This window comes from Rhinolophus hipposideros (genome assembly GCF_964194185.1).
Source record: "Rhinolophus hipposideros genome assembly, chromosome: 12".
NCBI lineage: Eukaryota > Metazoa > Chordata > Mammalia > Chiroptera > Rhinolophidae > Rhinolophus > Rhinolophus hipposideros.
The window spans coordinates 27,090,184-27,115,713 of NC_138058.1; the positions used below are offsets into that span (position 1 = coordinate 27,090,184).

Sequence of the window (25,530 nt, forward strand, 5' to 3'; positions counted from 1 at the left end):
GTACTTTCTGCTCAATTGTGATGTGAACCTACAACTGTTCTAAAAAAAATAAAATTCATTAATTTTAAAAAAGATAAGAATACCAAGAACAATATGCTTATACTTGAAAACAAAATAAATGATTTTGGCGGGAGGAAGGATAACTAAAAAACTATCTCAAGAAGAAATAGAAGACTTCAACACTCACCATAACCATCAAAGAATTCGAAGCAGTAGTTAAAAATCTGCACACCAAAAAAAAAGCACCACCAACACGCCCCAAAAAATGGGCACAAATAGCTTTAGAAGTGAGCTTTATCATTCTATCAGTAAAACCAGACAAACTTTCCTGAAAACAGGAGAGAATAATATTAAAGTTATTTTATAAGGACTATAAGCATTGAAACCAAAACACAAAAAAAGGAAGAGAGTGGAAGAATCACAAGTCAACTAACTTCACTAATGATGCCATGATGGCATCTGTTGGGAGTCTGATTCATAGAAATCTGAGTGTCTCATACAATTGGGACAGGTTATCCATCCATTAAGTTACACTATTCATTGTGGGAAGATATTATTTCTCCAGACGGTTAAACTGAGGCATGACCACACGATTTGATTTGTTTAAAAAACAAATGAGTGAAAGTAATATGGGATATTTCTGGACAGAAGCTCTAAGAGCCGGTATATCTTTGCCTTAGTTGCCAAGAGTGTTTCCAGGTAGTGAGTATTCTGCCAGCCTGGGTGCTGGAGTGAGGAAGATAATGAAGGACAGAGTCCAGCTGATTTAAGTTGTTGACTCTAAACAATGAGGCATGTCGTTTTAAGCCACATAGATTTGAGGGTTGTCACTAATGGCATCTAGCCTATATTAACAGAACTGTGCAATGGCATACTTTGCAGTCATTGACCAGAATGAGGTACAACAATGTGTACTGACTTAGAAATATGAGCACGGAAAAAAGAAAGAAAAAAAATATGCGCACGGTATATTAAGTGAAAAAAGCAAGTTGCAGAAAAAATGTAGCATTTGAAAGTGATAAAAGGTAGTTGAAAACCTTTTTGAATATAGACATCTTCCTTCTAACTATAATTAGCATAAAAGCAAGCCTTGTGCAAATAGGAAAATCCTAGAAACATTCTCCTTCACGTCAGGAAGACAAGATTTCCACTATTATAAATATTAATATTCTGAACCTATGACAATTAGAAAAAACTATAAAAACAATGAGAGAATTCAGAAAAGTGGCTGGGTAAAAAATATTAACATACTGAAAATTAACATACCATAAATTACTCGTATGTGTTTTGGAATTCCCACTTTTTTGTTATTGATTTCTAACTTAATTTCTTTTTTAAAATTTCTTTATAGTCAGAAAATATGTACTATCTTTTGGGGGGAGGGTTCATAGAAATGCTGGTTGTTATGAGGCTAAAATGGATAAAGATGGAAAGCCTTCATTCAGCACACAGCATGCAATATTGCTACGTGCTTGATAAGTAGTCACTGATATTATTTTTCATATCCTGGTTTGCCACATAGTTGAAACTTTTAAAACATTACTCCTCTAACGTTTACATTTCCTTGAAGTAGATAATAATCATACTATTACAAAACATCTTGATGCCAGGAGGCTCACTGTGAATTAATAGCTTGACCCAGGCATCACAACAAAAATCTACCTCAAGGTTGAAATAATGATGTTCAGAGAATAGGAAAAGAAGGTGTACTGTGTCATCACTCGGATGATCCAGGATATGCTGATGATCATTTTAAAAACTTGTAATTGAAATGTAAAGACAAAATTTGAAAAATCTGGAAGAAGTGTGCCCTTTTCCTCCTACTTCCAGTTTAAGAAACAATATAAACCTTAGTCCTGGAAAGGACCATTTTCCCAAGCAACCGTACCTACAGCACCACCACTAGTCAGTAGCATGACCAGGGCCAAAGGTGCAGGAAATCTCCAACACACACAGGCTTCACCTTTAACACATTGCATTCAGGCGTTATCTTCAGTCATGAACAATGAGCATTTAGATTTATTCTGTGTAATTCCAAGGACCAGAACTAGCACATACAGGAAGCCGATTTCAATTCATTATAAGGGAAAACATTAGAATAATATACCAGAGTGTAGTTAAGGGAGAAAAAGATAACGATACAAACACAGAAGTGATAGAAACAGCGCATACTTTGGTGGAGAAGACCTCCTTTGACAAAACGCTAAGTCGCGGCCGATATTTGCTAATTGTGTAGAAAATATAAGGCGATTTTTGCATCAATTACCAACGGAACTATACTCAAAAATAGGGCTTTCGGGCTTGAAACAGTCATGACCAGCCCTAGAGCTGTGTCAGTGCCTTCAGCAGGGTTGACCAGAAGCACTTCAGCCCCAGTGAAGAACCTGAGCGTTACAGCTACCAGGTAACCGCAGATTTCTGCCAGATTCCGCTGCAATTCTCAGCAGCCTCTGGAAGTACGAAACTACAACTCCCATCAGACAACGCGAGCCGAGGTGGGCGGGCACTCACCGCGCGTGGGCGGCCCTGACCAATAACGACTGTCGTTACAGCGAATAGTTTGGCCGCGTTTGTAAAAGACTGCAGCAGGCGAAGAGAGAGGAGGTGAGGGCGGTCATCAGCGTGGGGCCCTGGGGCCGCGGGGTGGGGGGGGTCGCATGGCAGGTAAGGAGGACGAGTTGACAGAAGGCGGGGTTGGTGGTGGGACAAGGGTGTAGAGCCGGGAATCCCGACGGAGAGCGTTTCCATGGAGCGGGCTGTCTGCCAGGTGATGCTTCTGCTTGGGCCTACTTAGGACCGGAAGTGAGCCGTCGCGCGGGGAGGATGCCGGGAAGCAGGTCCCGTGTGGTGTGTCTGGGGGCGGGCTGGGTCCCGGAAGCCAGGCCGGAGATGCGCGTACCGCAGTCCCGTTCCCCACACGTATTTCCGCTTTTCCCCTGCGGACTCTGCCGTGTGCGACCGCGTAGAGCTAATGGACGCACCCTGGACCAGGATCCGAGCGTTCTGGCTCCTAGGCCTCCCCCTTCCTTACTTGTGGTTTGACAAGGAATCCTGCAGATTCCAAACTCACGTTAGATGATCGGGAGCTGGCTGTGAGACATTCACCAAATCATTACTCGCACTAAGGCCATTTCTTCATCTCTAAAGATGAGTAAAATAAAGTAGTACCTCTGTCTGATCACGGTGTGCAATGCATGAGAAAATACTTGTACTCAGTGAACGTTAGTACATTATGTTCTCTGCTGACTGCTTCACAGCATCCGCCAAACGTTATAGCTCTTCAGCCGAGTAGTAGCTCCATGAAAACCCACTCCGTCCAGGGAGCATTCACAGGTCAGCTCTTCCAGCTCCCGTCCCTTGACACCGTCGTGCTCAGGACCCCCTTTTACAGGCAGGATTCAAATACAGGTTCTGCGCAAGTTGTGTTACTTGTTTGTATATGCATTCAACATGGAATCTAGTGACTAGTACATGTTTAAAATTCAAATATTACAAAACAATAAAATGTAAGTCTCCCACTTTCTATTTCCCAAGTCACTTCTGAGACAATAGAGATTATTCTGTGTATATGGGTGTGCACGTATGTCCCCGTGTTTTTTAAAATTAAGAGTATCCTACGTGAAGTACTTCATCTTTTTTCACTCCACGGGGTATCTAGATACTTGTTCCTTAGCAATACATATAGACCTGTCTGATTCTTTTTAGTGGTTTTGTATTGGCAGATTGTATGGTTACACCATAATTTAGCCAGCTCTTAGACTGCTTCTAGTCCTGTGCAAGTGTGGGTAACCCTGGGTGGAGTATCCATGTACATAATTTGTGTACATGTGAGAACATAACTCATGACATCTTAAAAGTGGAATTGCTAACTCAAAATGTATATTTTACATTTATTTACATCCCTTTAAAGAGGGATGCTGCACTTTACATGCCCACGTGCAATGTACAGTGCCTATTTTTCCACATAAATATTGTGTTTTAATTTACCTCTTATTGTAAGGTTGAATTTTGGATGTTTAAAATAATTTTTCTTTTTTCTTTTTCATAAGCTGTCTTTTCATGCCCTTTGCTCATTTTTCCTAGTGGGCTTTATTATTATTATTACTGATTTATAAAAACTCTTAGGAAACCAGCTCTTTGTCATTTGCATTGTAAATTTTTTTTTAAATAAAAAAATATTTTTTTTTTATTGGGGAAGGGGAACAGGACTTTATTGGTGTTTCCAAGTCAAGTTGTCCTTTCAATCTTAGTTGTGGAGGGCACAACTCAGCTCCAGGTCCAGTACCTGTTGTTAGTTGCAGAAGGCACAGCCCACCATCCCTTGTGGGAGTCGAGCTGGCAACCTTGTGGTTGAGAGCCTGTGATGCAACCAACTGAGCCATCCGGGAGCTCAGTGGCAGCTCAGGTCAAGGTGCCCTGTTCAATCTTAGTTGCTGGGGGCGCTGCCCACCATCCTTTGTGGGAGTCGAGGAGTCGAACCGGCAACCTTGTGGTTGACAGCCCACTGGCCCATGTGGCAATTGAACCAGCAGCCTTCGGTGTTAGGAACATAGAGCTCCAATCGCCTGAGCCACCATGCTGGCCCTTTTCTAATTTGTTTGATTGATTTATTTTTTTTATTGGGGAACAGTGTGTTTCTCCAGGGTCCATCAGCTCCAAGTCGTTGTCCTTCAATCTAGTTGTGGAGGGCGGAGCTCAGCTCCAAGTCCAGGCACTGTTTTTTCAATCTTTAGTTGCAGGGGGCGCAGCCCACCATCCCAAGCAGGAATTGATGGCAACCTTGTTGTTGAGAGCTCGAGCTCTAACCAACTGAGCCATCCAGCCGCCCCTCCAGAGGCTCAGTGGCAGCTTGCGGTCTTCAATCTAGTTGTAGAGGGTGCCTCACTGGCCCATGTGCGACTCCAACCAGCAACCCTGTTTTCAGAACTCACACTCTTAACCAACTGAGCTATCTGGCCATCCCTCTTCTATTTTTAATGACAGCTTTATTGAATGTAATTCACATAACATAAAATTCACCCTTTTAAAGTGTTATAATTCAGCGATTTTAGTATATTCAGAGTAGTATAACCTTTCATCACCCCAAAAAGTAACCTCATACTCATTAGCAGTCACTCCCAATTCCCCCTTTACCTCCAGCCCCTGACAACCACTAATCTACTTTCTGTCTCTATGCATTTGCCTATTCTGGATATTACATTTAAATGGAATCGTACAATGTGTGGCTTTTTGTGTCCGGCTTCTCTTAGCATAATATTTCAAGGTTCATTTATCCACGTTGTACCATGTATCAGAACTTTATTGTCTTCTATGGCCAAATAATATTCCATTGTATGGATATACCATATTTTGTTTATCCATTCATCAGTTCATAGACATTTGGATTAATTCTACTTTCTGACTTTTATGAATAATACTATGAACATTCATGTACAAATTTTTGTATGTGTCAATTCTCTTGGAAATTGTATGGTAACTCTCTTTAACATTTTGAGGAACCACCAGTTTTCCAAAGTGCCTGTGCCATTTTACAATACCATCAACAACAGATGAGCATCCTAATTTTTCTGTATTCATGTCAACACTTGTTATTATCTGTCTTTGTTAGTCGTCTTTGTGCTTGTGAAGAGGCATCTCATTGTGGGTTTGATTTGCATTTACCTAATGACTTGATATCGAACATCTTTTCATGTGCTTATCAACTATTTGTATATCTTTGGAGAAATATCCATTCAGATCCTTTGCCCATTTTTATTTATTTATTTGTTTGTTTTTGTCTTTTGGTTTTTTTTCTTTGTCCATTTTTAAATTGGGTTATTTGTCTTTTTATTGTTGACTTGATTATAAGACTTCTTTATATATTCTGGATACAAGTCCCTTCTCATATACATGACTTGCAAATATTTTCTCCCACTGTGTGGATTGTCTTTTCACTTTCTTAATGGTGTGCTTTGAACACAAATGCTTTTTTTAATTTTTCTATTTTTTTCTTTTCTACATGTGCTTTTGGTGTCTAAGAGACCATTGCCTAATCTAAGAGACCATTGCCTAATCTAAGGTCATGAGATTTGCTCCTGTATTCTTCTAAGAATTTTATAGTTTTATCTCTTAACATTTATGTCTCTGATCCATTTGAGTTAATTTTTGTATACTGTGAGGTGAAGGTCCAACTTCATTCTTTTGCAGTGTATACCCAACTGTCCCAGCACCATTTGTTAATAGGACAATTCTTTCTCCATTAAATGATCTTGGCATCCCTATGGAAAATCAAGTGATCATAAATATGAGGGGTTATTTCTGAACTCTCAGTTCTGTTCATTGAGCTGTATGTCTATCTTTATGCCGGTGCCACATTATCTTTTTCCCTCAGCTTTATTGAGATATAATTGATGTATAATACTGTATAAGTTTAAGGTGTACATTGTGTTGATTTGATATTCTTATATGTTGCTAAATGATTACTACCATAGCTTTAGCTAACACCTCCATCATGTCACATAATTGCCATTTCTTTTTGTGTGATGAGAATATTTAAGATCTACTCTCAGCAACTTTCAAGTGTATAATACAGTATTATTAACTATAATCACTATGTTGTGCATTAGATCCCTAGAACTTATTCATCTTATAACTGGAAGTTTTTTACTAACATCTCCCCACTTCTCCCACCACCAACCACCCACCCTCAGCCGTTGGCAAGCACCATGCCATTCTCTGTTTCTGTGAGTTCAGCTTTTTTCGATTCTACACAAAAGTGATATCATACAGTATTTATCCTTTTCTGTCCACATTGTCCTGATTTGCTTTAGAGTAAGTTTTGAAATCAGAAAGTATGAGTCCTACTTTGTTCATCTTTCTCAAGATTGTTCTGGCTTTTCCAGGTCCCTTGCATTTCCATATGAATTTTAGGATCATCCTGTTAATTTTTTTTTGTTTTTTTAAAAACGGGGCCGGCCCAGTGGCTCAGGTGGTTAGAGCTCCATGCTCCTAACTCCAAAGGCTGCTGGTTCGACTCCCACAAGGGATGGTGGGCTGTGCCCCCTGCAGCTGGCAACGGCAACTGGACCGAAGAATGAAAGGACAACAACTTGACTTGGGGGAAAAAAGTCCTGGAAGTACACACTGTTCCCCAATAAAGTCCTGTTCCCCTTCCCCAATAAAATCTTTAAAAAAAAAAAAAGGCACCTGGGATTTTGATAGGGATTACATTTTATATGTAGATCAATTGGGAGAGTAGTGCCATCTTAACAATATTAAGTCTTCTGATCTGTGAACATGAGATGTCTTTCGTTTTTTAGGTCTTCAATTTCTTTCCATGATGTTTTGTAGTTTTCATGTATAAGTCTTGAAGTGCTTGTGTTGCTCAGTTTGTTTTCGTCTTTGGACTTAGCTATGGTACTTATTTCCATGCAGAAAAAAATACATATTTTTTAAAGATTTTATTGGGGAAGGAGAACAGGACTTTATTGGGGAACAGTGTGTACTTCTAGGACTTTTTCCAAGTCAAGTTGTTCTTTCAATCTTAGTGGTGGAGGGCGCAGCTCAGCTCCAGGTACAGTTGCCGTTGTTAGTTGCAGGGGGCGCAGCCCACCATCCCTTGTGGGAGTCGAGGAATTGAACCGGCAACCTTGTGGTTGAGAGTCCACTGGCCCATGTGGAAATCAAATCGGCAGCCTTTGGCATTAGGAGCACAGAGCTCCAACCTCCTGAGCCACTGGGCTGGCCCCTCCGTGCAGAAAATTTTTGTTTTTATATAATAAATATCACCAGTTTTAATTTTAAAATGAATAAAATATTTGAATACCTATTTCCCCAAAGAAATAAACACATGACTAAGTAAGCTTGTGAAATATTGTTCAACATTATTATTCATTAGAGAAATGCGAGTTAAAACCGTAATGAGATATCACTTCACACCCACTCTAATCAAATGGCTATAATCAAGAAGACAATAACGTGTTACCCAGGAAGCGGAGAGACAGAAACACTCTTATGTTGCTGGTGTGAATGTGAGATGGTACAGCCAGTCTGGCAGTTTTTTAAAGAATTAAACAGAAACTTGCCATATGACCCAGTGATTCCACTTCTAGGTATCTGCCCATGAAAAAGGAAGACAATTGTCTACACAAAGACCTGCATTTTAATGTTAGCAGCAGTGTTCATACTAGCCCAAACTTGGAAACAATCCAAACATCTGTCAGCTGGTGAATGGATAAACAAAATGATACATCCATATCATGGAATATGGAATACTAGTCAGCAATATAAAGGAATGAAGTACAGATACATGCTACAATGTAGTTGAACCTTGAAAACATTATGTTGAGTGAAAGAAGCCAGACACAAAGGACTGCCTACAGTATGATTCCATCTAAATGAAATGTCCAGAAAAGGTAAATCTATAGAGATAAACAGCAGATTAGTGATTGCCTGGGGGTAGGATGGTGATTGACTGCAAACAGCAAGAGAGCTCTTTTGGGGGGTGATGGAAGTATTCTAAAACTGAATTGTAGTGATGGGGGTCTAACTCTGTACATTTAATAAATATCATTGAATTGTACACTTAAAATGGGTGAGTTTTTATGGTATGTAAAAGTATACCTCAGTAAAGAGAAAATTTTATTGAACACTGGTACAGTCAGGAAAAAAATTAATCAGTATTTTATGGATTCTGGGTTTTGTGTCATTTAGGCCATCCTCATTCTAATATCCTTAAAAAATATGTTTTTAAATTCCCCAACCCTTTTGTTTTTAATTGGGGAAGTGTGTTTTTCCAGGGCCCATCCACTCCAAGTCGTTGTCTTTCAATCCAGTTGTGGAGGGCCCAGCTCTGTTCCAAGTCCAGTTGTGGTTTTCAATCTTAGTTGCAGGGGGCGCAGCCCACCATCCCATGTGGGAATTGAACTGGCAACCTTGTTAAGAGCTTGTACTCTAACCAACTAAGCCATGGGGCTGCTCCCCTCCCCCATTTTTAATTCTACTCTCTTAACAGTTCCACCTTTTGTACTTATCTGCCTGGAATTTATCTGAGTATAGAAAATGAGACAGGATGAATAAGATATTTTTAATGACCATTTTTGCCCTTAACTTTCCTTTTACATTGTATAATTTAAAAATTAGTAAATTAGTGTATCGATTAAAATTATTTGGATCCCCTCCCCTTGTTCACGTTTAAAATCACTGATGTATTTTTCAAACATTTTTAGAAGTAGTACCTTTTTCTCCCAATAAAATCTTATCCTGTACCCAAATAAATTTTTAAGAAAACTAGAAACAATGGTCAGACTGTATTCTAAAATACAACCATGAATTACACAGCCCTAAATATCAATAGTGCCAAGATAGAGAAACCTTGCTATAGATCATATTTCACAAAGATTTATTTACTCAGTAGATACTCAGCAAATATTATAGTTGGAGGATTAGTTCATAGCACCAATGAAAAGGTGGGTATTCTTAGACTTTTCTTTTGTACTTTTCTGTTTTTTAATCACTGGACTATAGAAGATGTGGAGGGAAAATATTTTATCAAGACCATCCCTTGGAGTCAAGGGGAGAAAGTAATGCCAGCAACCTATTTCAAAATCACAAACAGATTACTTTTTTAAAAAGCTTTAAAAATATTGAACTTTGTATGTTCATAATATGCATGCTGAACTGTCTGCAACTTTGAAATGCATCAAAGTGTAAGAGGGATTGATGGCTGGAGAAGGATAAATAGATATGTATTAAAGCAAATATAGTAAAATGTTAATTGTAGAAAGTGGGTGAGTATATGGAGGTTTACTGTATGATTCTATTTATGTTTGAAATTTTTCATAATACTGGTGGGAAATCAAAAGCAGAGGTTCACACTCTTCTCAGCAAACATTGGGTTAGTAGAAACCACATTGCTAAATTTGCTGGGTTACCTCAGGCAAATTACTTTTTAATTTTCATCTGAAAAACGATGGCTGCTTGGCTCAAATAAGATACTATTATAGGGGCAGCCGGTTAGCTCGGTGGGTTAGAGCAAGGTGCTCTTAACAACAAGGTTGCCAGTTCGATCTCCACATGGGCCACTGTAAGTTGCGCCCTCCACAACTAGATTGAAACAACTACTTGACTTGGAGCTGATGGGTCCTGGAAAAACACACTTAAAAAGAAATAAAAGTTTAAAAAAACAACGGTACTCATAATTTTTTTAAAAAGATACTATTATAATATTGTGAGGTTCAAATGAAATAATAATGAGAAAGCACTTGGAAAAGCATAAAGCTCTCTAAAAATATTATTCATTACTATTAGGAAGGATGAGTGTTTGACCAATTATATACCATGGCTCTAGGTGCTCTTGACAATTCCCTGTGTGAACAAAACAACCCTTCCTATGCCAGTTTCTGTGAAATATTTCTCAAATATTTGTGAAAGACTTACATTCCTATTCTGAGAGGAAAGAATCATTCTGTCATTGTATAACTTTAATATGTTTTCTTGTTTTATTTATAGACTGCCAACATCTCCACGTAGGGCGTTGGGAATCTTCTTTGACTGTGAAAGGCAGATGCTTTGCCATTGGCTGGCCAAGAAGGAGGATGCAGAATGTCTGCATTATTATATCATGGAGTTCAAAATTCAGAAGACTTTGGGTTAAGCAGTAACAATCACTCTGTAAATGATTATGTCTTCGCCTGTCCTCTGTGATCATCACAAACTAATGAAACACCTTTTAGGTCTTACGAATTTAGGTTACACTGTTTCCCGGATGCTCTCGTAGCTGATACAGGTAGGACTGGGCTGGGTTCTGTGAGGAATGGTGGAAGGGAAAGGACTCATCTTTCCCATTCTCCAGTCCTCACTCAAGTTAAACATTGTGCATGTAAAGATTAGGTTAACTGATTTAGGGTTGTGTAGAACAGGATTGAACCTAGAGAAATGCTTTAGTTGTTCCATTAGGATATTTTAAAATATATAGAGATACGAAAGGCAATGTTTCCTTCACTTTTATTTTGTTTGAGGATTTAAATTGATGTTCTGTTTGAGGGTACAGTTTGAAAATAGTGGATAGCTTCTTTACATTTCACTGTGTACTAAAAATCAAAAGTGATTTTAACTGTGTGTGTGTGTGTGTGTGTGTGTGTGTACTCATGCTGATGGGCTTATTGCCTTTTCCAGGGGCCTGTGAAAAATGGAACCAAACTCTCTAAGGACTAAAGTCCCAGCTTTCTTATCTGATTTGGGAAAGGCCACATTGAGGGGAATCAGAAAATGTCCCCGATGCGGCACATACAATGGAACCCGGGGATTGAGCTGTAAGAACAAGACGTGTGGAACCATATTCCGTTATGGTGCACGGAAACAGCCTAGTGTTGAAGCTGTCAAAATCATAACAGGCTCCGATCTGCAGGTCTACTCAGTGCGGCAAAGAGACCGGGGCCCAGATTACCGATGCTTTGTGGAGCTAGGTGTTTCAGAGACGACCATCCACACAGCAGATGGAACGATCTTCACTCAGCTGAGCTCTGGACGGTGTTATGTCCCCTCATGCCTGAAAGCTGCCACCCAGGGCGTTGTGGAAAACCAGTGCCAGCACATCAAGCTGGCAGTGAACTGCCAGGCCGAGGCCACCCCTCTGACTTTGAAGAGCTCGGTTCTGAATGCAATGCAGGCCTCCCCAGAAACCAAGCAAACCATCTGGCAGTTGGCCACAGAACCCACAGGTCCCCTTGTACAGAGAATTACTAAAAACATTTTGGTGGTGAAATGCAAGGCAAGCCAGAAGCATAGTTTGGGGTATTTGCATACGTCCTTTGTGCAGAAAATCAGTGCCAAAAACTTGCCTGAGCGCCGTTTCTTCTGCTCCTGCCAGACTCTGAAATCGCACAAATCGAATGCCTCCAAGGATGAGGCAGCCCAGAGATGCATTCATTTCTTTGCTTGTATCTGTGCTTTTGCCAGTGACGAGACATTGGCTCAGGAATTCTCAGACTTCCTAAATTTTGATTCCAGCGGTAGGTGGTATGGTTGACACACTCTGTTTTTCTAAAATGGCAATGAAAGAATTCCACTGATGGCATTTGGAGATTATACTAGACACCTTCAGAAGCAATTGCTAGATAATTCAAATGAAAAGCATTCCTTCTTTTAATCCCAGTCAGCACTTGCATAAAGGTTGGTTGGTTGGTTGGTTGATTGGTTGGTTGGTTGAAATTAATGATCAAGAGAATCAGACACTTTCATTGAGACAGTGAATCGGGCATAGCTAGCTTTGCTTTGATTTTTTTATTTTACTCTTCCCTATGTTAATAAAAACAAAGAACAAAAATATTCTCTCTTATTTTGGCTTGTTTGCTTGTTTCTTATCTCTGAAGATGGGGAAAACACACACCTTGCTGAAAAGAAGACCTTTAAAAGTTTCTACATCAAGTCTTTTGTTGTTAACGTGTTTTTATTTTGTAGACACTTTTTATTTTCATCTCTTAGTAACTTTAGTCGGCAGCAGCTCCCAACTTTTTAGTTTTATATTTCTCTGTAGCACCTCCTATCAAGTTAATGTTCTATGAATAAAAACATGTTTTGGGCTGTTCTTTAAAGAAACTTTTTTTAACAGGTCCACAGTCTCACTTTTTAAATTAAATTTATTGGGGTGACACTTGTTAATAACATAAGTTTCAAGTGTACAATTCTATAATACATCATGTGTATATTGCATTGTCTGCTCACTACCTGTAGTCTGGTCTCTCTCTGTCACCATATATTTGACTCCCTTTTACCCTCTTCATCTTCCCACCACCCCCCTTCCTTTCTGGTAACTTTCAAATTGTTGTCTGTGTCTGAGTTTGTTTTATTTGTTCATTTGTTGCTTTCTATTTTATATTCCACATACTGTGTTTCCCCGAAACTAAGACCTAGCTGGACCATCAGCTCTAATGCGTCTTTTGGAGCAAAAATTAATGTAAGACCAGGTCTTATTTTACTATAATGTAAGACGAGGTCTTACATTAATTTTTGCTCCAAAAGATATCACTGCTAGGTCTTAGTTTCGGGGAAACAGTATCAGTGAAACCATATGGCTCTTGTCCTTTTTTTTTTTCTTTTTTTTTTGTTGAGAGCCCACTGGCCCATGTGGGAATCGAACCCGCAGCCTTCGGAGTTAGGAACACGGAGCTCTAACCGCCTGCACCACCGGGCCGGTCCTGCTTTTGTCCTTTTACATCTGACTTATTTCGCTTAGCATGATGCTCTCAAAATCCATCCATGTTCTTGCAAGTGGCAGTATTTCAATTTTTCATATGACTGAGTGGTATTCCATTGAATATATGTACCACATCTTCTTTATGCAATCATTCATTAAAAGACTCTTACATTGTTTATATGTCTTTGCTACCATGAATAATGCTGTAATGAACATAGGGGTACATATATCTTTACGAATAAATGTTTTCAAATTTTTCCGGTAGATACCCAGAAAAGGGATTGCTAGGTCATATAGTAGCTCTAGTCTTAATTTTTTGAGGCACGTACATACTGTTTTCTATACTGGCTTTTCCACTTTACATTCCCACCAGCAGTGTATGAGGATTCCTTTTTCTTGACAACCTCTCCAACACTTATTTCTTATTGATAATAGACCTAACAGGTGTGAGGTATCTCATTGTGGTTTTAATTTGCATTTCAAAGGAACATATTTTAATACAGGTAATTACTCTATTGTTTGAGGATTTGGATTTTTATAAATTAATTTTTCTCTACATAGGAGCCCATGCATAGATAGTATTAATAATTCAGAAATCTGTTATATTTTAGGTCTTAAAGAGATTATTGTGCCTCAGTTGGGTTGCCATTCAGAATCAACAGTATCAACTTGTGAGTCTACTGCCTCTAAGGCAAAGAAGAGGAAAAAGGATGAAATATCTGGTGAGAAGCTGTTTGGTTTGTTTCACATTATTTTTAGAGATTCTTTTACTGTGTTTTATGTGTTTCACTGAATCTCATCAGTTACAAGAAATAGTTGTTATGTTGTTTTCTTTTCCCTGACAAAGTTTTACACTCTACTGATGATTCTTTGTTCAGTCAAGCTAAGAGTTGGTTTTACTGGCCAAATAGAAGATCCAACCAAACTCCACTCTTATTACTGAATATATTTGTTCATCCCTTAAATATTCACACTAGTCTTACCGTGTTTCCCTGAAATTAAGACCTAGCCAGACAATCAACTCTAATGCATCTTTTGGAGCAAAAATTAATATAAGACCCGGTCTTATTTTACTATAAAACCGGCTCTTTAACATCATATCACATCACATCACAACACAACATAACATAACATAAATAATATATAATGTAATACTGGGTCTTATATTTATTTTTGCTCCAAAATACACATTACAGCTGATTGTCCGGCTAGGTCTTATTTTCGGGGAAACAGGGTACACCTTAACCTGCTATAGGACAGTGTTATAAGGTTTTCATCCATAGAGTGTTTTAAAGAACTTGTGACAATGGTTAATTATATTTTCTACACTAATTTAGGAATATAGATTGTTACTTGCATTTTCAGCATATGGTAACTATATATATATAACATATATATAAAAAAAAATATATGTAAGATATATATATATATATATATATATATACACATTTTATTCAAATAATACCAGTGTCAGTTAAGGACTCATCTAAATCAATATGAAAATGCTGAAGTACCTTAGTAGATAAGTGTCAAAAGACCCAGACTCTCAACAAAAAGAAAATATTACCTGGTCCACAGATGTGGGCCAAACTCACTAGTGAACAGAGAAATGTAAATGTTTTAGAAATACAAAATTAAACTAAGATGCTTTTTGCTACCAAATTAGCAAAGATTTTTTTAAATGATGAGACCACAGGCAAGGGTGAAATGCGTGCTCTCCGACATGGCTGGTGTAGTATAAATTGCCATAATCATTTGTAAAAGTAGTTTGCAGTATCTGTTAAGAGCCTTCAAAATGTTCCTACCCATAGGGAGGTTACTGGGGCTGAATCAGGTGGTCATACACAGGAGCTTTGGAGCTGGGAAATTGGAAAGAGGTAGAGAAACAAAGTGACGTCATCATTTTTGTGTTTGTAAGAGGTGATTCTGGCAGCAATGCAACATAGGGTGTTTTTAAATGTTTATGTATTAGTCTTTTCCAGGAAAACTTGAAATTCAAAAAATAAAGTTCCTACCCTTTGACACAGTAGTCCATTTCTAAATAATCTTTTTTAAGGAAATAATCCTTGGTACAGGAACAGCATTTTGTCCAGAGGTGCTCATTTTATGGTCACTTATAATATTGAAAAACTAGAAACAACTTGGAGAAATGTTTATTACACTCAGGTAGCCAGATGAACTACAGAATGCTCAAACTTGACTTTCAGATAAACAATGAATATTTATTTAGTATAAGTATCTTCCATGCAATATTTGGAACATACTTATGCTAAAAAAGTATTCATTTGTTTGAAATTTTTAAAAAACTTTGGCTAACTCTGGCAGTCCTTGTAAATCACAGCTACTTAAAAATCACAAAACCAGCAAAAACAATCTATTCATAGAAAAAATGGAAGATAGTTCTCCAGAAAATTAATAGTGATTGTTTGAGAGGTGGGAGCAGTGGGTGAATGTTTTCCTTTTAATTCTGGTTCTCCCGCAATATCCTATAGAGAGCTTCAGAAACTTAAAATGTTATGTATGAAGGCTAATGCTAACTCCTTCTAGAAACTGGAGCAAAGACTTTTTATATGTTTTAGACTCTTCAGAAATTAATACCAAATCGTATTATATTCTGTAGACATGTTATTAAAAACTAATGATTTGTGGTTTAGGTGCACAGACGAATAGTTCACTGTTGCCTCAAGATGCAGTGAGCAGTAATCTAAGGAAAACTGGCCTGAAAAAGCCTGTGGTTGCTTCTTCATTAAAAAGGCAAGGTAAGTTTCCCTGCCCCGGAATAGGTTAAAGAGGTGAAATATCATCCGAAAGAAGCTAAAAGCGATAAATCCAAAGAAACGTTGCATATTGTCCCCCAGGGAGCGCTAAGATAAACACTAGTAGGCCCTGAGGTTAACGTCTGTCCTGTCCAGTTGGTGTTAAATCATGCTCAAAACCAAACTGTGTCTTTTAAATAACAAATGCAACAAAAATTACGTGTTTTGACAGCAGGTATTTTGTACGGTTTTTTCCTTTTATTACCCATGTGCGGTTGGTATGGAGACTTAAAGTTGAAGAAGGAACATGTTTTATAATTATTCAGTGATAAATATTTGTTGAGAAAGACAAATATGAGGTATGATCAAAAACTATGGTAAATGTTTAAATTTTTTTAAATTACAGTAAAAGACACCTTGCCATTAATCCCCCTCAAAATACTACCCCTCCCTTCGATAATACTACCCCTTATCCCATCGTTCTTGCCACTTTCTGAGGCAGTTTTGGAAGTCCTCTTCCTGAGAGTGTTTAGTTAAGCTGTCATGGCTGCCTCGATGTCCTGAATCATTTTGACTTTGGGGAAGAACCAGAAGTCACACGGTGGCAGATCCGGTGAATAGGTGGATGAGGACACACCATAATGTTTTTATTTGACAGAAATTGCCATATGCCATAAGCAATTTGTAACACAGAGTATTGACCTCTCAACCGTAGCTCACACCCAACTAACTGACTGCACTGAACAGGTTGAAATTTGTCACACACTGTTACTAAGGTTTGACGCGCTGAATGCTGTATTGAAGATCCCGGCCTTTCCATTGAATGGAAAGGCAGCAGCATTCACCATAGTTTGTGATCACAACAGAAAGGCTCTGTGTCACACATCACTTCTGGTATATGGCATTTTCCATCAAATAAAAACATTATGGTGTGTCCCCATCCACCTTATTCACCAGATCTGGCACTGTGCAACTTCTGGCTCTTCCCCAAAGTCAAAATGATTCAGGACATTGAGGCAGCCATGACAGAGCAACTAAAGACGCTCACGAAAGAGGACTTCCAGAACTGCTTCAGAAAGTGGCAAAAACAATGGGATAAGTGTGTTTGAAGTGAGAGGGAGTTATTCTGAGGGGGATTAATGGCAATGTGTTTACTGTAATACATTTTTTTTAATTTAAACATTCACCGTGTTATTTGATCATACCTCATATAGTCTGTTCTCCAAAGTTTGTGAAGTTTGAAAACACACCTAAAAGCAATAGCATGACTATCAGGCTGAATTTATGAAACAGAATGACTTAATTTGAACAAAACATATATTACTTTTCTACTGAGAAAAATTAAGCTTGGACATTTGGGGATCAACCTTTTTTAACACTCCTTACACATTGTAGCAGCCATTACACATTAGTGTTGAAAGGCTGCAAACTTTCTGTGGTTACTAATCTCGAGCTTTTTAGTATCTCAGAGCTTTTAATTTCTTTTTTTCTAAATGGATTCTTAAAAAAAAAAAAATCCTAGAATCTCCCATTTCAGTTAATTTCTTTGAATTTTAGCTTCTTGCTCTTTTTTTATCTGTACAAACTCCTTAGCTTTTTCAAACTTCAACTGTTTATTCTGTAAGAACAGGTAAAAGTTATTAAAAAGTTGTTTTTTTTGTCAGCCTGTGGTCAGCTGTTAGATGAGGCACAAGTGACCTTATCCTTCCAAGACTGGCTGGCCAGTGTCACAGAACGCATCCATCAAACCATGCACTATCAGTTTGATGGTAAGTATTGGTCACCCAACAGGGCTGTTGCTGATAATAGGAGAAATTAAAGTAATTGTGCGGTAGTTCTGCTTTGATAGAACAAGTAACTAGGCTTGACTCCACAGAGTGTCTTGGGCCACAAAAAAATAGAAATCTAAGTGAAAGAAAGGAATAATTACATAATTTAAATGCAGGATCAGCAAAATGAATTTAGAGATGGAAGAGGAAAAACGCAGCAAATAATAAATAAAGGTAGATAGCTTTGGTCGTGGTGTGTGTGTGTGTGTGTGTGTGTGTGTGTGTCTGTGTCTGTGTGGAGGGAGATACCAAAGCCTTAGAAAATCATTCTCTCAAACTTAAAATCGAAGCAAGGAGGGAGAATGTTTAGAGAAAATGTAAACATCTGAGACTGAAATAGTTATAGTATTACATAGACATGCTAAGGAAAATTGGAGAACACAGGCTGGGTTTGGGTGTGATTGTGATAGCCTCATGGAACCTCAGCAATTTCAGAAGTGGACCGTTCAGCCAGTCCTTGCCCATCGCCTGAAAAGCATCCTTGATGGATGGTTTTCCAGGCTTTGTCCAGTGATGAGGAGCTCACCGCTTTTTGAGGTAGATCATACCATCGTTGGACGGTGATGGCCGTGAGAAAGGTCTTCCTTATGCTAAATGGACATGTTTGCTTCGAATTCTTCCTGTTGGTCTAGTTCTGTACTCTAGCCACATGGAATAGGTCGGTTCCTGTGTCCAAGTAACAGTCCCTGCCACTGCACACACACCCATTGCCCTGCCGCGGGGACAGGTCTCCCCTTTTTCAAGTGATACATCTTAGGTCTTCAAACACTCCTCATGGCATGTTTATAGACCTTATGTCATTTTGATATTCTTTGCTGAATATGGTGCAATTTATGAATATCACTTAAAAAATAAAGTACCCCACACTGAATAATAGCTTGACGACGACATTCAGTAAAAAAAAGTTTTGAAGGATTAGAACAGTTACAACTTCATGGTGAGAAAAGGGACAAGAATGGAGGCCTTAAAATGTATGCTTAGTTTTATTTGTATGAATTCAGAATAAATAAAACTTCAAAACTTACGTTTTAGAAAAATAAAATAAGCTAAGGGAGATTAAATGTTTTTCTTTTCTTTAAAAGAAAGAGATTCTATGTTTTTCTTTTCTTTAAAAATTTTATATTTATTGTTTGAAATAATATAATGAATACCTACTAACCCGCCTCCCAAAATAGAAAATAGAACATTGACAATAAGGTAAGCTTTGCCCTGTTGTCCTTGACAGTCCTGTTCCTACACCATCCCCTATCCCCATCACCATACCGTCACCTGTGTCCCAGTCACCATCAGCTCTCTGCTGGACTGCGGGTCTCTTTTATGAGGGCTTTTCAAGATTAATTTGTAACCTAAGCTCTGGCATCCCATCAGCTGAGTTCTGGGGAGTTAGTCCTTCTTTTAGAGCTATAATGGTCTCAATGTATCCCATAATCTAGTTTCAAGATGAAAGATTTTTAGAATTCCTTTGCGTAGTGACTTCTGTAAACTACCCAGATATTAATATTTTAGCGCCTCAAAAGCAGTGACAATTTTGTTATTGACATTCTACATTCAATAAAGTAAGGTAAAATCAATTGAAAGAAGGTAATGTCTCTCTGTGGAATTCTAGAAAACCTTCCATTTTAATTTTTCTTGGCTTCAACTGTGTTTCAAAAAGATATCTGAACTGTCTTTAAAAGTCTTTAAGAGACATTCTTTAAGTTGTATGTTTATCCATGTGATTCTGGATGTCTTCCCTCTGCTGGGCTAGGTAGTCCCTTCTGCAGAGTTTTTAAGGATGACTCAGAACTCTTTCCACCCCTCCCCTGAACACTTTCTATTGACTTTTTGTTCACCTAGTGCCTTATAAGTTTCTTTAAGAGGTTTGTTAAGTATTTTCAAACATTTTGCCTGGCTTGAGATCACATTCAGAGAGAAAGACTGATGTTTATTGGATAAATAGTGTCCAAATTTTGCCGGTCTCTGGTATTCAGGGTCCTGACCATCTGAGAGAAGAGCGTGCAGTTACTTCACTTAGACCCAAATGCAGACGGCAAGTGCCCGGGGAGAGTAAGGGGGAGTGAATCAAGTTTTCCGTCTCAACTCAGCCTCATTGTTCTCATGTCATTTCATATAACCTTTCAAGGGAAAATTCTGTGTTCTGTTGATGTTTACAAAATTGAGGATTTGAAAAGTTATCCTTGGTGAATAACAAGGATCTGCTATACTTTTTATGATCTCAAGGGATCAAGAGTAGGGCTTTAAAAAAAGAGCAGGGCTGATGACAGTGCTTGACTCCTGAAGGTCAATCAAAGCGTCCCTTTTGCCTCTGTATGAAAGCCATCTCAGTTGTAATTTTAGTCTCTACTGTCCCTCAGTTCCATTTCTTCCACCTGCCCCGACACATCAGAAAGTCCACTGAGTTTCTTTAAAAGAGTTTCTTCTTATTTCCTAAAGGCAAACCCGAGCCTCTGGTGTTCCACATTCCTCAGTCCTTTTTTGATGCCCTGCAACAGAGAATATCGATAGGAAGTACAAAAAAACGGCTTCCCAACTCCACCACAGGTATGGGATTTTTCTCATCAGCAATAGCGACAGATGTCTTGATCTTAGAGAATTAGGCTTGGAAATTTTGTGTGGAATTTTCAGGATTAGGACTTCTTGTCACACGCTGAGAGCATGAAGCCTGAGCCAATCAGCTTTGGAATAGGGATGACACTCTTCAAAGGCCCCCTACTTACTCCAGGGTAAGTTAATGGAACAATTCAGCAAGTGCAGACTTGTAAGAATAACAACGCAATGCAATGAAGAGGTTTGATGTTGTCTAGCTACGCACCGGTTTTAACAAAACCATTGCAGGCTCCAATCGTTACTTGGGCTGGCTTCTTGGAAGCCTATTACAGTATGTGTCAAAAACTAAAACTTATTTTTCATCATTCCCAATTTTTGATGAAGGAAGATTTTATTGTTAGAGTAATTCTTAGGCTAGCAACACTCTATCATTACATTATTTTGATACTTATTTCTTGGATTTTATATAACATCTTTCTACTAGAGAACCTAAAATACTTATTAGGTAGTATAAGGAAATAAGGGAGAAAAAGGAGGAAGAAAGGATTGCACAGTACCAAATAGCACAAGAGGAACTACAGCTAGAAATCAATGCTGTTTCTTCAGTAAGTTGTTATTTGACGATACAATAGCACAATGGGACTGTTTGAGGTTTAATTCTATTTTTGCATAGTGCAAGCTGTGAATCACTGTGTTTAGGGCTATGAAAATCTTTGTCTTCACAGTTTATTTATCTCACTTCTGAGGCAGTGTTGATTCTTTATTCCCGTTTAAACTTTAGGCCTGCTACATTAATTTTAACCCATCCCTTAACTAGTTTTGCAGGCTTTCAGTGGAACCACTTTATAATCCTGCAGCAGGGCAATGGATTGGCAACCATGTTAGCAGGCTTAAACCACATGTAATTATTTTAAGGACTATGATTTCACCTCTGATATATCTAAAGTTGTAAGAGGTTGTGAGAAGCTGTTTTATAATGGAGTCCTGTGTGTGTAGCTTTACCAAACAAAGAAACAAATTTGTAAGGTACGAAAAATAACTAGCATCTCAAAGAAGCATCAGAAACTATATAGCGTAAATTCTTCTCGTTTGATTTGTCACATTTCTGCCAAACCCTATTATATTTTTGATTCTAGAATTTCTTTTTTAAATGTGCTGATTCTATAAGGAAAGAATAAGCACTACAATGAACTCGCTAGAAACTGGGTAACAAATAGTGAAAGAATGTTGTTTTTTGATAGGCTAATTTTGTCTTCTTTTTTACATTAAAGCTTTTGTTCGAAAAGATGCCTTGCCACTGGGAACCTTTTCCAAGTATACCTGGCATATTACTAATATCCTGCAAGTTAAACAAATCTTAGATACCCCTGAGGTAAGAGTTCATTTCTATAATAGTGGGAAGAGAGGAAAACAAGCGTGGGAAGTATGTTTGCACCAGTTCCTTGAATTATAGATACCAAAGAGAATTCCTTTTTTTCAATATTAAGATTATTCAGAAATATTCATGGCTTTATACTGCTCACTCGGATTATAGTGGGTATTCCCTATAACTTGAAAAAACATCTTAAATTAGAGTATCCTTTTTCTTTGTCTTTGGGATCAGAAAGCAGGAATGATTTTTCTTGTAAATTAAATAATGATCCCCTATTATGGTGAGCCCTAGATTAACTGGCGAGCAGCTAGTAAGTATGAGGTGTGATCAAAAACTATGGTGAATGTTTAAATTTTAAAAAATGTATTTCAGTAAAAGACACATTGCCATTAATCCCCCTCAAAATACTTCGCCTCACTTCAAACACACTTGTCCCATCATTCTTGCCACTTTCTGAAGCAGTTCTGGAAAGTCCTCTTTCATGAGTGTCTTTACTTTATCCTCCATCATGACAGCTCTGTGTCACGCTTCGCTTCTGGTATGGCAATTTCTGTCAAACAAAAACATTACGGTGTGTCCTCATCCACCTTATTCACCGGATCTGGCACCATGTGACTTCTGGCTCTTCCCCAAAGTCAAAATGATTCAGGACATCGAGGCAGCCACAACAGCCCAACTAAAGACACTCACGAAAGAGGACTTCCAGAACTGCTTCAGAAAGTGGCAAGAATGATGGGATAAGTGTATTCAAAGTGAGTGGGAGTATTTTGAGGGGGATTAATGGCAACATGTCTTTCACTGTAATGAATTGTTTTTATTTAAACATTCACCATATTTTGTGATCACACTTTATGAAGTATTTAAATAATTTTGTATTATTTATTTAAGTGAAATATTTAAATAATTTGAGATGATATACTGTTTGTGAAGTCAGTGGGTCCAATACAATTAAACGCTCCTCCACAAACTGCAATTTAGTTTTCATTAGAGTAATGACCCTTAATTAATTTGTGTTCTTTTTCACAGGAGAAATATTAGATATTTTTAAACATTCTTTAAGTAGATCCTGAAAATTTGAGGATTTTCCCTTCTTACAATAATGGACATGGTAGAAAATTTAGCATGTGTTATTTGATGTATTAAGATTAGCTTAACTTCAAGGCATTGGTAGTATGTCCAGCAAAAGAATAAATTCGATGATAGCTATAGAACTTCGATGAGCCTTAGAAAAAGCCTATATTAGCACTAAAGACTTTGAGGAACTTCTTAAAATGCAGAATATCACACAGGCAGCTTCTAGCTTGGAACAAGTGGTATTTAGAAAGGCAATGAGCAACGCAGAGCAAAGTCAAGTGAGGGAAGAGAGCTAATAATCATGGAACTTCTGTCTCTTGGGCATTATTTACCTGTATTACCTCATTCACGCATTGGTATTACTGTATTTGCAGATGAGAAACAGGCTATGAGAAGCTCATCTTTCTGTTTAGTGGCAAAGACAAAACTCAGTTCAAGTTCTCTGTGGCTCAGTCCCAAGGATGGTGTGAAGCACACAGGATGTGAGGTCAGCTGTAGGTGTTTTTAGTAGAAAAACGCTTCTAGTAGAGCAGTAGGGGAAGGAATAAAACCAGTTTTAGAGCAGGTCTATGCCAGTAGCAGTCGTGTAGCCATGAAGATGTTAGGGGTTCAGTTCAGTATGGTTTGGCCGGGGTTCAAATTAAAGTTACAGAGAAAACAAGGAAAGCCATGAATGATGTAAGGGAGGAAAAGCAAATTTGTTAACAGAATTTACTTGGAAATAAAAGGGGAAGTTTTAATTAATTTGACTGTGCTTAATAAGGAAGAATGCATGTGTAAAAGATCTATTCTCATCCAAGTGTTTGTCTACTTTGAAAGTTTTTCCTTTCTCACCTTTCTTGGTATTGTCTCCATGTCTAGATGCCCTTGGAAATTACCCGTAGTTTTATCCAGAACCGGGATGGGACTTACGAGCTGTTTAAATGCCCTAAAGTGGAAGTAGAGAGCATAGCAGAAACCTACGGTCGTATAGAAAAGCAACCAGTGCTGCGACCCTTGGAACTGAAAACTTTTCTCAAAGTTGGTAAGTGATTGGTGGTTTCAATAGCGCATCTTCCTGTGAGGGTCACCCATGTGCAACACATTGTCCTAGACTTTGGATCTTGACCTTAAACAAAGAAGGCACGTTTGTTATTTCATAAAGGTAATTATGAAATAAAGTGTTTTGTTTCATTTGAGCCAGTGCTTTAAAAATAACCTTCTAGAAGTAATGCATGTTTATTATAGAGAAATCATAGAGTTCATAAAGATGAAAAATTAAAACCACCTGTAATCCCACCCACCACAGACAGCATCACCATTAAGATTTTGGTGTACACCCTTTCAGGCTCTTCTGTGCATGAAGTTTCTAAAACATGGGATCCTCCCTCAGCTTTCTTTCACTTAAAAATATATCATGAACAGCTCTCCATGTCTATCTTCAACTTTATTTTTAAACATTTTTATTCTTATAAAATACACATAATATAAAATTTACTATTTTAACCATTTTTAAGTTCTCTGGCTTTAAGTTCATCCACACTGTTGTGCAGCCATCACCACCATCCATATCTAGAACTTTTTCATCTTTCTCAACTGAAGCTTGACAATACCCATTAAACATTCCACTTCCTCCTAGGTAGCCCCTGTCAACTACCATTCTACTCAATGTCTCTTTTAATTTGCTATTCTGGGTACCTCATGTAAGTAGAATCATACAATATTTGTCCTTTTAGTTATTTCACGTAGTATAATGTCTTCAATATCCATGTTGTAGCATGTGTGAAAATCTCTTTTCTTTTTAAGGCTGAATAATATTCTATTATATGTATATACCACATTTTGTTTATCCATTCATCTGTCGATGGACACTTGGGTTGCTTCTACCTTTTGGCCATTGTGAATACAACATTTTTAACAGCTGCATAAAATTCATTCATTAAAGTACCTCTCTCTAGTCAATCCTCTAGGTTGTTTCAAACTTTTTGCTTTCGTAAACAGTGCTTCCTTTTAGAATTAACTTCCTTTTAGATAAAACTATTATGTCCTTAATTATTTCCTAACTTATTTAGGATATTCTTTGGGATAAATTCCTAAACGTAAAATTGGAGGGTCAAAGGTTATATACAGTTTTAGGGCTTTGATTGTTTTTGTCACACTGCTCTCCAGAAAGATTGTAATATTTATGTAATTTACTCTGCTAGCCACGTATGAAAAACGTTTTTTGGTTTTAATCTTTGTTAATTTGTTAACAAAAAACATTGTGTCACTCTTTTAATTTACATTATCTTCAATATTATAAGAGTGAACTTTTCGTATTAGTCTTTTATATTTGATGAATTGCTTTTTCTTTGTCCTTTTTTAATAAAATAATATTTTGTTTTTGCAATATTATATTAAATAAAAATATATTATTTTTATATTATACAAATACTGAAGTATTTGTATAATAATTTAATAATAATAATGACAGCTGTAACTATTAGCACTCAGTGAGCACCTACTCTGTGCCAGGTATTAAGTGATTTACAATGTATTAATTCATCAACAGGTAGATTCTGTGAACCCTATTTACAGATGAATAAACTGAGGTGAAATTGGGTGCAGTCTACTTGCTCAGTTACACAGCTAGTAAGTGGTGGGGCTGGACTTCAACCTCAGGCGGTTGTGAACTCCAGAGCCTACACTCTCCATCTAACACACCCCTCTCTTTTCACTGACTAGACCATAAGCTCTCTTCCAGGGCAGTGAACTGTGTCACTCTTGTTCCTCACTGTACCCCAAGATAGCACAGTGCCT

General features: G+C 37.9%; 1 protein-coding gene across 4 annotated transcripts in view; it reads left to right on the top strand.

Annotated features, from left to right (window-relative positions):
• Positions 1-2,535: 2,535 nt before the first annotated feature.
• The window catches only part of LOC308505618 (uncharacterized protein C2orf42), a 28,405-nt gene continuing 5,410 nt past the window's right edge, over positions 2,536-25,530 (top strand). Inside the window, exons 1-10 of one of the 4 annotated variants that reach the window (XM_081068191.1) lie at positions 2,554-2,604; positions 8,091-8,393; positions 10,489-10,765; positions 11,155-11,990; positions 13,786-13,896; positions 15,829-15,933; positions 17,595-17,699; positions 20,193-20,300; positions 21,578-21,678; positions 23,614-23,776. In XM_081068191.1, the coding sequence (XP_080924317.1) occupies positions 11,168-11,990; positions 13,786-13,896; positions 15,829-15,933; positions 17,595-17,699; positions 20,193-20,300; positions 21,578-21,678; positions 23,614-23,776 (1,516 nt within the window). In that variant the 5' untranslated portion in view covers positions 2,554-2,604; positions 8,091-8,393; positions 10,489-10,765; positions 11,155-11,167. Of the gene's footprint in view, positions 2,838-8,090; positions 8,394-10,488; positions 10,766-11,154; positions 11,991-13,785; positions 13,897-15,828; positions 15,934-17,594; positions 17,700-20,192; positions 20,301-21,577; positions 21,679-23,613; positions 23,777-25,530 lie in introns of all 4 variants that reach the window. The other 3 variants (XM_081068189.1, XM_081068192.1, XM_081068190.1) reach the window with 3 other exon arrangements.